General features: G+C 39.8%; 1 protein-coding gene across 1 annotated transcript in view; it reads left to right on the top strand.

The window, feature by feature from the left end:
• The window catches only part of agps (alkylglycerone phosphate synthase), a 158,917-nt gene that overhangs the window by 70,909 nt on the left and 74,560 nt on the right, over positions 1–13,448 (top strand). Inside the window, exon 8 of the mRNA XM_072579139.1 lies at positions 4,409–4,489. Within this exon, the coding sequence (XP_072435240.1) occupies positions 4,409–4,489 (81 nt within the window). The remainder of the gene's footprint in view (positions 1–4,408; positions 4,490–13,448) is intronic.

Below are 13,448 nucleotides of genomic sequence, written 5' to 3'. Positions count from 1 at the left end.
TTGATTAAATCTGCCACTTGACTTTGGTTCTTGAACTAGCAGAATGCACTCAACATTCAGCTGTAATGAACAATTGACTTGCAACTGTTGAATCATTTAGTATTCCACTTGCATGAGCGAAAGATTCAGATTGGTAATCCAGAATATTTCGAGGCTGGCATTCATTTTATCTTCTGAGAAGCATTTTTCACATATTCAAGTCTAGGCATAGGAAGCTGGATGAAGTATTTTACTGTGTTTACTGTAAGTTTTTACTTGGCCAAAATAGCTGTTAGAATTCAAAAGTGATTTTAAGATGGTGAGAGTGTGCTTGCTGATCCTAGAGGGTGAACAGACTGATTAATGCAGAGTACATTGATGAATTGTGTAGCTTTTGGCAGCAGCTGAAGTTTTAGGAAATTCTTTTCCCTGTATTCTTCCATTGTCCTTGGTCTTTATCCATCCAATGTCTGACAGCTGCTTCCTGCTCCTGTGTATACATTACTTTTGTACATTTCCAGCAACTTGTCAATTACTTACTGGAAAAGCTCTGGCCAATGATACTGGTCAGGCATCGTCTGAATCATCTGACTGCATTAAAGATGGCTCTTCCGATGGATTGCAAGGGCACAGAATGTACTCAGGGTGGGGTACTTCAATATCCATCACCAAGATTGGCTGTGCAGCACCACTAATGACTGACCCGGTTGAACCCTTAAGGATATAGCTACTGCACGGGGTCTGCTTCAGGGTCTGAGGGTACCAACGGGAGAGAAAACCATACTTGACTTACATCAAGGCATGCTAGAGCAGCACTAGGTATACCTAAAAGTGAGCTGTCAATCTGGTAAAGCAATAAAACATGGCTACTTGGGTGACAAACTAGATTGGGCAGCAAGTGATAGACAGCTGTGGATTCCATAGCCAGCAGATCAGATCTAAGCTCTGCTGTCCTGTTAATTCATTTCACAAACTTGTTAGACAGTGAGACAACTCATTAGTAGAGGAGTCTCCACAAATATCCCCAAATATGCACATCTTTGATAGTCGGAGAACCCAGCACATTCATGCAAAAAATAAGGCTGAAACGTTTGTAACAGTCTTTAGCCAGAAGATGACACGACAGTCTTCAGTCAATTCAGTACCTTTCGCATGATATCAGAAATGACTGGAGGCCCTGGATACAGCATAGGCCACGGGTCCTGACAAAGTTCTGGCAATAGTACTAAGAAGTTATGCTCCAGAGCTTGTATTCCTAGCTGAATTATTCCAGTACAGCCACAACACTGGCATCTTCCCAACAGCGTGGAAAAGTGCCCAGGTGTGTCTATACTCAAAAAGCAGGAAAAATTTAACACAGCCAATGACCACCCATTGATCTACATCTGTCATCTGTAAAGTGATGGAAGGTCTTACCAAGCTGCATTTGCTTTGTGGTTCTTGGATTAGGTTCTGCCAGGGCCGCTCAGCTCCTGACCTCCCAACAGCCTTAGTTTAAACATAGGCAAAAGAGCTAAATTCCAGAGGTGAAGGTGAAAATAACTGCCCTTGAAATCAAGGTTGTGTCCCTAGCAGAACTCAACTCTAGTATGATGACAGAGAATTTAAAAAACAGTTAAGAAAGCATTGAGGTACTATGAAGGAATATATCAACAAAACATCAAAAAAGTGAAGGTTATAATGGGAATAAGGCCATTATGGCATAGACAAGGTAATACCATGGGTAGTAATAGACTAATTGTTTCATTTTAATATTTACCACAGAGAGAGACTGGGTAGACATAACCTGAAATGAGAAGATGAGGGAGCAGGTCAGTTCTTTCAAAATAAAAAGGGGATGTGTTGAATAACTGTGCAAGCCACAGAGGATGAAGCCCTTCTTCCATGGATTACATCCACATTCCTTTAAAGTGCAATAGTATTCCCCCCCACCCCGTACCCATGCAGGAATATGTTCTAAGACCTACCGCAGACGCTCGAAACAGTGGAAAGTAGTGAATCCATTCATTTAAATGGGAAATGTACCTTCCCGGCAGCCCCCCTGATCCCTGGTTCTACAATGTTCTTTGTAATATGTTCGGTCCACAATAAATTGCGGGTAACTGAAACCGTGGTAAAAGTACCTGTGGATATGGGGATTGCCCTGTACCTTAGAAAAGAAGTAGCAAAAGCATTACTACGCAAATATAATAACTGATTGTAAAAAATGCTCTGTGCGTGCAGACTATAATGGCTAACATAATGTCTTTATTTAAAAAGGAGGACAGAAATTGTTTTAGGAATTAAAGAGCAGCATGGATTTGAAATGAAACCTTTTCTTGATTGACTTTTATTGAATTTCTTGAGATACCAGGATAGACAATAATGCAGTAGATACAATTCAATAAAGTAATTAATAAGGTCCGAGAGTAGAGTTGCATGCCAAAATGAATGGAGGACAGAGAAGAGTATGGGAATCCAGATTAATTATTTGGAGTAGCAGAAGGTAGGAGTGGATGGGTGACTTAATTGGTACCATGACCATGATAAAGTTGCTGGGTAGTTTGCTATATGTTAATGCATGCCGTGCTTTCTATCCTTGAATCTCCTCCACAGTATCGCAAGAGTACATCTATACTACCATAACCTACTTCAATGTGGGCAAATCAATTCCTTACCATACTGAAAGTGCAAATCTAGAATTGTGTGGCTGGTAGATAGACAGAGGTGGATATCTCATGTAAATGTGCTCAGTGGAAGTAGCATCAAAATACTAAACAAGGTTCATGCACACCCACTGTTAGAAGCACAGCTTGGGTAGGGGCAATGCGTAGTAAATGATAAACCTGGATTCGGATTTATAACAACAGAGGCAATGAACTGTTGAGCCATCGATAATGGCATTTTATTGAAAAATATTTTATCATACCTATTCTGTGTTTTCAAATTTCAAATCTTCTGTTGCTACAGAGAAGCTTCAAAAAATGCCCCTGGGTGCCTGATGCGTGAGTGATAGTTGATGGTAGGTAGTAATGTTACCATGCACTCTTCTGTACATGTACAAACTGGTACTAACTCCAGCAAGGGGTTGGTTGGCATGTTTTGTTGACATTACGAGTAGGTGTAAACTGCAAACATGGATGGATGTAATAAGGGTTAATGTGTCTCCTCAGAGTCGGAGCTGCTTAGTTCTGGAAAGATTCCTTTTGGGACAGCCCTGCTATTGTGACTTCATGATTTTACAAAAACATTTAAAGAGGTGATTTAGTAGGTTTTCAGTTCAGGACTGATTCTTTGAACAACAATGAAGTTCTTGCAAAACCATAAATCTGTGTTTGCTGTTCAGGTATCAAGTACTAAATGACATACAACAGTTACATTCTTCTGTTTTTGGCCGTGACCAAGTTAATGCATCACTGTATATTTCAAATGCAGATGTCTAAAAGTCTAATGCATGTAATGTTAGCTATCCTATGAGTCTTTGCCCCAACTAAATTGATGATGATGATACCAGTGTTGACAAGAATAAGACTACTATTCCCAGGTTTGTTTTGTGGTCTGTGCTGAGTCAGCTGATTTTGGCCAAGGGTAGTGTTGGTTACTCCAGTTAACCCCAACACCTCCTATATTGATGAGTGGTTCCAACTCCTGATTGGTTTATCCAGTAGACCCTGCTGGAAATGTGCTCTTTCAGATCTTGGGTGGGATCAAAATCTTCTGTTGCTGCAGAGAAGCTTCAAAAAAGTGCTGCTGAGTGCCTGAGGAGTGAGTGATAGTTGATGGTAGATAGTAGTGTTACCATACATGTTTGGTATTTGGATGTGGCATGCCCTTTTCTCGCGAAGGGAAATCTACCAGGTTGGAGACGGTGAGATTGCAGATGCTGGAAAGTCAGAGTTGAAGAAATGTGGAGCTGGTAAAAGCACATTAGAGGAGTGGGGGGGGGGTTGACATTTCAGGTTGGGACCTTTGATAAAGACTGGGGAGTGGGAATGGGGATGAAAAATTAATGCGTGTAATGTTAGCTCTCCTGTGAGGCTTTACCATGACCGTGTCGGGGAAAGGTAGGTGGGTTGGCAATAAGTGGATGGGAAGGAAACTGCTACCTGGCCTGCATGTGACTCTAGACTTTAACTACCCTTCTGAATAATTAGAGACAGGTAATAAATGCTGACCTAGCCAGCAACATCCTCATCCCCTGAATGAATAGAAAGGTTTTTTTTAAATTCTGCTTAGAATTTCTGCAAAGGATAAAGAATTAATTAGTACTTTAAGGTATTCAAGATTGTCATGCACACATGGAACCTTACCCACTAAGAAAAGAACTGGCAATTGCTATGTATCATATATTGTTTAATCACAAGTATTGATAGATGATGCAAGTGAACAGAGAGGCTTTTAATGGGATAAAGTAGATGCAATTACTTTATTTAAATTCTTTCAAAAACAGAATCGAATATTGTGGGTTGATGAAAAGAACTTGACAGCTCATGTGGAGTCTGGCATTACTGGGCAAGATCTTGAAAGACAGGTAAGATTAACTTTTATTATACAATGGAATGAAAATTCACATTAGTAAAGCTAGCTTTTTGTGTTCAAGGTAAAGGGGTTCTAAGTTGGGAAAAGTGTGTTGCTTTCGAGTTTTCTTTTCATAAAATGTGATGGGCTATTATAAAACATTTGCCTATTGTCCTTTCTGAGAAGATGATTTTTACCCAATATCTTCACTGACTTGACAAACCATTTAATTATATGTTAGGCTTGACTACCAATATTACCTGGTGGACATCACATTATCACAATATCATTTACAGGTCATTGAAGAAGTGCAAGTAAATGTTGAATTTTGAACATTTACCCAGTCATTGATTATTAATGCACATGTTGCTGCACAAGGATGTTTATAACCAGATGTCTTAAAATAGAGGTAATATGCAATGGGAAAAAAATTGAACAAGTACTTGAAGGGTAGAGTACTAGATGAGGAAGTGACAGGAGAGAAGAAAAAATGAGTTGGTTTAGAGAGCCTGATGGTACTTTAGAATAAAGAAAATGTAGAGGTTGAGAAGCCAGCAGGGCAAAGTTGAAAATCTGTGCATTGGCAAATGCTAAAGAAAGAAGGATGTTAGCATAGCTTAATCTATGTACCTCCTCCAGTGAAGTGTTATTCCCAGACCTTTGGCAAGATACCCTTATTTGTTACAGATCCGAGATCTCAAATTGTTAAGCTTCTGGATAAGAGGGATGAACTACTTCCCCTTCTTCATTCACTGGCCCTTTCCTTGGTGACTACAAGGTTAATTTAGAAATTGATTCCTTCCCTTGTGAATACCTATCTCCCAGAACTAAATGAACTTATCTTTCAAAATGAACCAATTTAACTGGGCTTTGAGTGAAAAATAAAGAAGGTTATTAATAAAGGCAGGCGAGGAGTATAATGGACAGTAGGGTTGGTGGGGTGAGCAAAGCAAGAGTAAAGGTGCCACAGTCCAGAGGCCCATAAAGTTTCTCTCGTTAGAGGAAAATGGAGACACGTGACGGTGGTGGTTTAACCTCAGGGTCACCAACCTTAGGTGAAGGGTGAATTTGAGAAGGCAGGACCTTCATGGTAACCTGTGGTAATAGACGTCACTGTGTATCACAAATGCTTCATCCAGCTAAGTGACCCCAGAGAATAGTATAAGGAAGTCAAAAATCAATTCCAAAGTACATTAAATAGGCAGTTCCTGAATTTAAAAGAGCTAGATACTGAATTGATGCCAAAACGACATGAAATAAATTATTTGGCACTATTGCAGCTAAATATATTAAATGCTTTAGAAAGTTAATATGTTTTAACTAAATAAAGATGTGAGTATATTAAATTGTAAAAACCCTGACACATTGCTTTAAACAAAAGTCTAAGTTTCGAAGAATAATAATTCAAGATTGGATAATTTGTAAGTGGAGTGTGGGATGGTGAATTAGATAGTTATTAAATTAAATTTCAGGCTTCACTCAGTAAAACTAATTACAAAATGGCCTACAAGCTAATTGACAGGGAGTGGGTGCAGAAGCACCATCAACCGTGTTACCACTGGATTGCAACAGGGCTATTTGGGGGTAGCAACTGAGTGATGTTTCTATAAGGCTGATGAACCAGGCAGTAATGTCATTTGGAGTGGTGGATGCACTGGTGGCATCCAGTAACCAGGGAAGACTTTGAAGGAATACTGGAGCGAGGAGGTACATTGATGAAGCTATAATATTCTAAATTGAAATAGATTGGCAAGCAACTTGTCAAAAAACAGTAAAGGAACATGAGAATGAATGTTTTGCATTCTAGTTTGGAACATTGAATTTGCCTTTAGGAAAACCTCTCCATTCTTGTCAGGATGCTTTGTCTTAGCACCACTCTGTGGTCAATGTCAAGTACGACAGTTACAATTGATTTAAGTTCAGTTGACTAAATTTCGTAGGCCTACAGCATCACCTCCTGGGTCTAGTGCTATTAACGTTTGAGGCAACTTTATGTTAAAGGTGTGATAAATTTGTAAATCATAGCCAGCTTATATTTAAGCAAACTTTTCTATAATTTTCGAAACCTTGAATTGTGGTATTTAAATCTGGAAAGTCCGAAGTTAATGAAGGATTCTTGAGTTAGTTCTCAAACCAAATCACAAATTTAAGTTTCAGATGAATAATAAATACTTTGATTAAATTGCCAATTTGATTATTGAGTTGAGTTCCAACTGTACTGTTCGTGTTTGTTATTTTACTAGGGACACAATGGGACACCAATGTTTGGAAGAATGAAAATAAGCATTTTGAGTTTTGATAAGGTATTTAGGTGATTTTGAGGTGATGAAATATGCTATTACTTGTCCCAGACCAATTGATTACCACTTACATGAAGATTTGTCCGATGCAACATTATATTTCTAAAAGCATCAATTGATGAAAATAAATATTATTGATAGTGCAGCTCATGTTTAATACTGAGTGGGTAGTAAATCTGAAAATGTTTGTGTCATAAGATATTTCCAGAATGCAAGCATTGGCAAGACATCAATATTTTTAAACAACCTTTGTGGAAATGCTCGTGTTCCTTTTTGTTTCTGAGGTGATTAAACTCCGGTGTTGAGCAGATGGAACAAGAAAGTAAATTCTGAAAATTAGGTATTAGTAGTCAGTTAATGAGTTAGAGTACATGTGCTGCATCTCAAATAGATGCTGATGTGTTCCACAAAGGATCACTGTTTTTCCTGGCAGATGGTTTCAAGATATATAATTTCTTAAGGGGTTTTACTGCAGGCAGTTCCCGAATGATTTTTTTCCAATTGCCATTACATTTTACTAACAAAATATAGACTTGTTATGTGCAAAATAATTTCAAGGTCTATTTTCTTCTAAATATTTCTTCTGGAAGTAGTTTAGGAGACTTTGCAAGTCAGAGCAAGCATTTTTATCTTTGTGTGATGTGATATCTCTAATATAATTTTAAATGGGAGAGCCATATACATTTGGCTTGATTACCTATTTTGCATGCATTGTTGTTTTAGTTTTTTTTTGTGGGGGGGTGGATTTCCAGCTAATGGTGATGTGAATCTGATAGTATTTATAAATAGATACTTAGTGAATGCTAATTTGCTACAATGGTGATTAAGCTATAGCTCTATGATGTAAATTCTTCTTGTTCTGAATGTAGATTTCATTTTGTGTGCAATTTATAACTCTTATTTAGGAGTAAGATGATAAAGTAACAATCTCAGCTTGACACTATTAACTTTTAATTTAGAATGTTGGAATTTTTCCAGTCCTTCCATTGAGAACATATTGTACCTTGCTCCTTCACCGATTGTAATAATATCGTGTGCTAATATTTAACAGAAACTTGATTTAGAGACTTTAGTATTTATGATATTGAATGGTCTTTAAAAATGGAATTGGATGTATGGGTGAGCCAAAATAAGAGCTGAAAATGTGTTGCTGGAAAAGCACAGCAGGTCAGGCAGCATCCAAGGAGCAGGGGAATCAAAGTTTCGGGCATGAGCCCTTCTTCAGGAATGAGGAAAGTGTGTCCAACAGGCTAAGATAAAAGGTAGGGAGGAGAGACTTGGGGGAGGGGCGTTGGAAATGCGATAGGTGGAAGGAGGCCAAGGTGAGGGTGATAGGCCGGAGTGGGGGTGGGGGCAGAAAGGTCAGGCAGGTTAGGAAGGCGGTGCTGAGTTCGAGGGATTTGACTGAGACAAGGTGGGGGGAGGGGAAATGAGAAAACTGGAGAAATCTGAATTGATCCCTTGTGGTTGGAGGGTTCCTAGGCGGATCTCCTGTTCCTTGGATGCTGCCTGACCACCTGCGCTTTTCCAGCAACACATTTTTCAGCTCTGGTCTCCAGCATCTGCAGTCCTCACTTTCTCCTCGAAGATTTTAACCTACTGCAAATCCTCTTGCAAGGATGCCTTCCTTGAAGAAGCTCTCTTCCTCCCTCTACAAGGATTTCAGTGAGTCCCCCTTTTACTGCACACCCCAGGTCATCTCCTCTGCACAGAAGCTCTTCAGCCACATCCTCAAACAGACTCGCTACCCCCCATCTTGTCTCAGTCAAATCCCTCTAACTCAGCACCATCTTCCTAATCTGCAATCTTCTTCCTGACCTCTCCGCCCCCACCCCCACTCTGGCCTATCATCCTCACCTTGACCTCCTTCCACCTATCGCATTTCCAATGCCCCTCCCCCAAGTCCCTCCTCCCTACCTTTTATCTTAGCCTGCTGGACACACTTTTCTCATTCCTGAAGAAGGGCTTATGCCTGAAACGTCGATTCTCCTGTTCCTTGGATGCTGCCTGACCTGCTGCGCTTTTCCAGCAACACATTTTCAGCTCTGATCTCCAGCATCTGCAGTCCTCACTTTCTCCTCTGAGCGAAAATAAGGCAAACTGTTTTGAAATTACGGGTTGCCCTTTTAGGATGGAAAAGGGGCATTTTACTTAGCCTGTTGTGAAACTTGGGAACACTGCCTTTGGAGGCGGAGTAGATAGATTTTTGTTAGACAATGGAATCAATGGTTATTAGAGAAGATGGGAATATATAACTTGGAGCACAAACAGATCAGCCATGACTGAATAACTGACTTATCCTAAATGATATGTATCACAAAGACATGTTGACTCCCTGATTCTGTAATTTTCTAAATGCCTTCCTACGATATTTTTTAGGAATGGATTCAAACATTTTCCTAATGCAAATAGATGCTAACTGGCTAATTATTTTCCTGTTTCCTGTCTGCCGCATTTCTTGAATGCAGGTGTAACATTTAATGTTTTTCAATTTGCTGGGATTTTTCTAGTATCTAGTGAAATTTTTGGATAATTTACAGCCAATTCATCCACCATCTCCGCAGCAAGTTCATTTTAAGAGACAGGAAACAGGCCATGATATCCAGGGAACATGTCAATCTTATTCATTTTCCTAATACATTTTCTCTTGGGATAGTAACACCATAAGATGTAGGAGCAGAAGTAGGCTATTCGTCTCTGAGTCTGCTCCACCATTTGATGAGACTAGAGCTGATCTGATAAACTTCAACTCCATTTTCCCGTCGTCTTCCTACTGAAGAAAAATCTATCTTCAGTATTGAATATACTTATTGACCCAGCCTAGACAGCACTCTGTGGTAAAGAAGTCTACCGATTCACAAATTCCTCTTTATCTGTGTCTTAAATATGTGACTCCTTATTCTAAGCTTATGCCCTTCACTCTCGTACAAGGCCACGCAACCTTTCTGCATTTTAAAAATTCATTTTAATAGGTTTTGCTGGCTAAGCTAGCAATTATTGCCCATCCCTAGTTGCTCAGAGGGCAGTGAAGTGTCAACTACATCATTGTGGGTCTGGAGTCACATGTAGGCCACACTAAGAGTGGCAGTTTCCTTCCCTAAAGGACATTAGTGAATCAGATTGGTTTTTCTGACCGTGCTCATTAGACTCTCGATTCCAGATTTTTATTGAATTCAAATTTCACCGTTTGCCAGCAGAATTCAAACTTGAGTCACCAGGAAATCACCTGAATCTCTGGATTAATAATCTTGCAGTAATGCCACTTGGTCATTACCTCTTCCTGGCATCTAACCCACCCAGTTCTCTAAGAATCTTATACATTATAATAAGGTTGCCTCTCATCCTTCTACATTCCAACAAGCAAATGTCCAACCAACTCAACCTCTCATAAGATAGCCCCTCCATACCAGGTATCAGTCTAGCGAACTATATTTGGACTTTCTCCAATCTTTACTTAGATAAGGAGCCCAAAACTCTTCAGCATTCCAGCTGTCATCTGAGCAATGCCTTGTACAGTTTTAGCAAATCCTCCTACTACTTTATTCCCCTCTCTTTAATATAACCTGCTGACCCTGGATTCTAACTTTTTATAATTCATGGATGAGGATTCCCAAATCCATTTGTTTTGTAGCTTTCTGCTGTTTTTTTTTCTCCATTAACTAATATTCTGATTGTCTATTCTTCCTACCTCAAGTTTTCCCACATTATGTTCATCCTTCAAAGTAGTGATTGCTTTAAGTTCCTCCTTCCCTTTTGCCTATTAATTTTCCTCCCTTGTAAGTATGCTGTAGTTTTGTATTGTGAAGACTGGTAGAAAATAGATGTTCAAAGACTTGCCATTTCTTTGTTTCCAATCATTAACCCCCTATGCTCATCTTCTAAAGAATGAACAGTTGCTTTAGCTGCTCTTTGTACTGATTGATTTGTTTCTTCTTAATTACAGTCGTACAGACATGTAGTCATACGGCATGGAAACAGACCATTCAGTCTAGCCAGTCCATGCTGAACATAATCCTAAACTAAACCAGTCCTACCTCCTTGCTTATGGCCCATATCTCTCCAAACCTTTCCTATTCATGTACTCCCTCCAATGTCTTCTAAACATTGTAATTGTACCGTATCCATCACTTCTCACCCCATTTTCTTCCTCTTTAATATTCTATTCATTGGTCTTGGCTGATTTCTAAAGTTTTTCCCAGTTCTGTGACCTATTGGTTATTTTGCAGAGCTACACATCTTTACTTTCAGTTTGGCAATATTCTTAACTTCCTTAGTTAGCCAGAATGGTGTACCCTTTCTTGAGAATCTAATCTTTTTGGAATGTATCTTTTGGCAGTTATGAAATAAAGTGTCAGCGTCTGTCACAGCCTGTTTAGTCTTCCTTTGAAACTGATGTTCCCCTTCTCCTTAAGCCAACTCTGTCTTCATACCTTTGCAATACTTTTATTTGGACTAAAACGCGGATGGTCAACGTAGAATAACTTGCTCATAAGTTCAGTGCACATTAGTTGAATCAGACTAATTCTGTCTGATTCTGTGCATTTTTTAAAAACCTTTTGTTTATGGCTGTTTCAAAAATATGTTCCCAAGTGAGAGACCTGGATTTATACGTATTGTGTATGTAATTCATACTGAACTCATCAGCTTACATTATATGCTGATTGAACATTCTTATTGACAATGCTTTTGTTCACACGTCATCGGTAAATATTTTCAATTGACAATAACTTCATGGTGACTATGAAATGCTTATCATTGCCTGTAGTTGTTGAGTTTTGAGTTGAAATACATGGCAGTATGGAAGTCATTGAACTTCTGAAGTTAGCTAATTATTAAAGCTCTCTGTTCTGTTTCGAAAGCAGCTGCTTTTGTGAAACATTTTCATTGCTGAGAAGAGAAATATGTTACTGAAGCTGTTTTTCTTGCACTTATCAGGACAAGTGAAAGAATATGAAATTTTAAAAAACTTAATTTAGACTATCGGACAAAGGAAGTGCTGAATGGTTTGTACGTGAGCTCACACTGACCTATGTGTTGTCTAGAGAAAGTAGTGGGAAACTGCAGGCTTCCATAGAATTACTACCTGAATATAAACACACATTGCTTCTAGCAAGCATAAATGGGTCACATTACAAATTTGAGTGATTATCTCTCACACAAGTTATTAATGGATTCAGGGTTGTTTAACAAGTTCTGCCTAATAGTGTAATCACGTGTTTTGGCAAGCATGGGCTGATTTGAATATGGACTGCACATTGCTTATTACAAGCAGCCAGAATGATCGTTCGAATGTTTAATTCAATCAGCCAATTATTGGGACACATCTTACATATCTAACATTATACTGGCAGTTTAAATTTTCGCGTGATCTTGCTTGATTGTGTGATCGGCGGCACATTTGTATTGGATTGAAAGCAGCATCTTTATTAGTGGAAAATGCCACGTGTATGGACAGTGCATAATGGGAGCATGAAATGAGTTGCTTAACCAGTTAACTTTTTTGAGATGCCCTATCCAAGGTAATGAGGTAAACTGGATATTGACAGTTTCAAAAGAAGTGGAACTTCATTCATAGAGTCGTAGAGTCACAGCAATGTACAGCGTGGAAACAGACCCTTTGGCCCAACCTGTCCATGCCGAACAGATATCCCAACCCAATCTAGTCCCACCTGCCAGAACCCGGCCCATATCCCTCCAAATCTTCCTATTCGTATACCTATCCAAATGCCTCTTAAATGTTGCACTTGTACCAGCCTGCACCACATCCTCTGGCAGGTCATTCCATACATGTACCACCCTCTTAGGTCTCTCTTATGTCTTGGCTTTCTAGTTCTGGACTCCCTGACACCAGGGAAAAGTCTTTGTCTATTCATCCTATCCATGCCCCTCATAATTTTGTAAACCTCTACAAGGTCACTCCTCAACCTCTGACACTCCAGGGAAAACACCCCCAGCCTGTTCAGCCTCTCCCTATAGCTCAAATCCTCCAACCCTGGTAGCATCCTTGTAAATCTTTTCTGAACCCTTTCAACATTTACAACATCTTTCCGATAGGAAGAGATCAGAATTGCATGCAATATTCCAACAGTGGCCTGACCAATGTCCTGTACAGCCTCAATTGTACCTCCCAACTCCTGTACTCAATACTCTGACCAATAAAGGAAAGCATACCAAACACCACCTTCACTATCCTATCTACCTGCGACTCCAGGTAGTGGGCGGCATGGTGGCACAGTGGTTAGCACTGCTGCCTCACAGCGCCAGAGACCCGGGTTCAATTCCCGCCTCAGGCGACTGACTGTGTGGAGTTTGCATATTCTCCCCGTGTCTGCGTGGGTTTCCTCCGGGTGCTCCGGTTTCCTCCCACAGTCCAAAGATGTGCAGGTCAGGTGAATTGGCCGTGCTAAATTGCCCGTAGTGTTAGGTATGGGGTAGATGTAGATGTAGGGGTATGGGTGGGTTACGCTTCGGCGGGGCGGTGTGGACTTGTTGGGCCGAAGGGCCTGTTTCCACACTGTAAGTAATCTAATCTAATCTAATCTAATCTAATCTAATCTAATCTAATCTAATCCACTTTCAAGGAGCTATGAACCTGCACTCCAAGGTCTCTTTGTTCAGCAACACTCCCTAGGACTTTACCATTAAGTGTATAAGTCCTGCTAAGATTTGCTT

This window comes from Chiloscyllium punctatum, chromosome 10 (assembly GCF_047496795.1).
Source record: "Chiloscyllium punctatum isolate Juve2018m chromosome 10, sChiPun1.3, whole genome shotgun sequence".
Taxonomy (NCBI): Eukaryota; Metazoa; Chordata; class Chondrichthyes; order Orectolobiformes; family Hemiscylliidae; genus Chiloscyllium; species Chiloscyllium punctatum.
The sequence above is the reverse complement of the archived record's forward strand: the minus strand, read 5'-3'. Positions and strand labels throughout refer to the sequence as shown.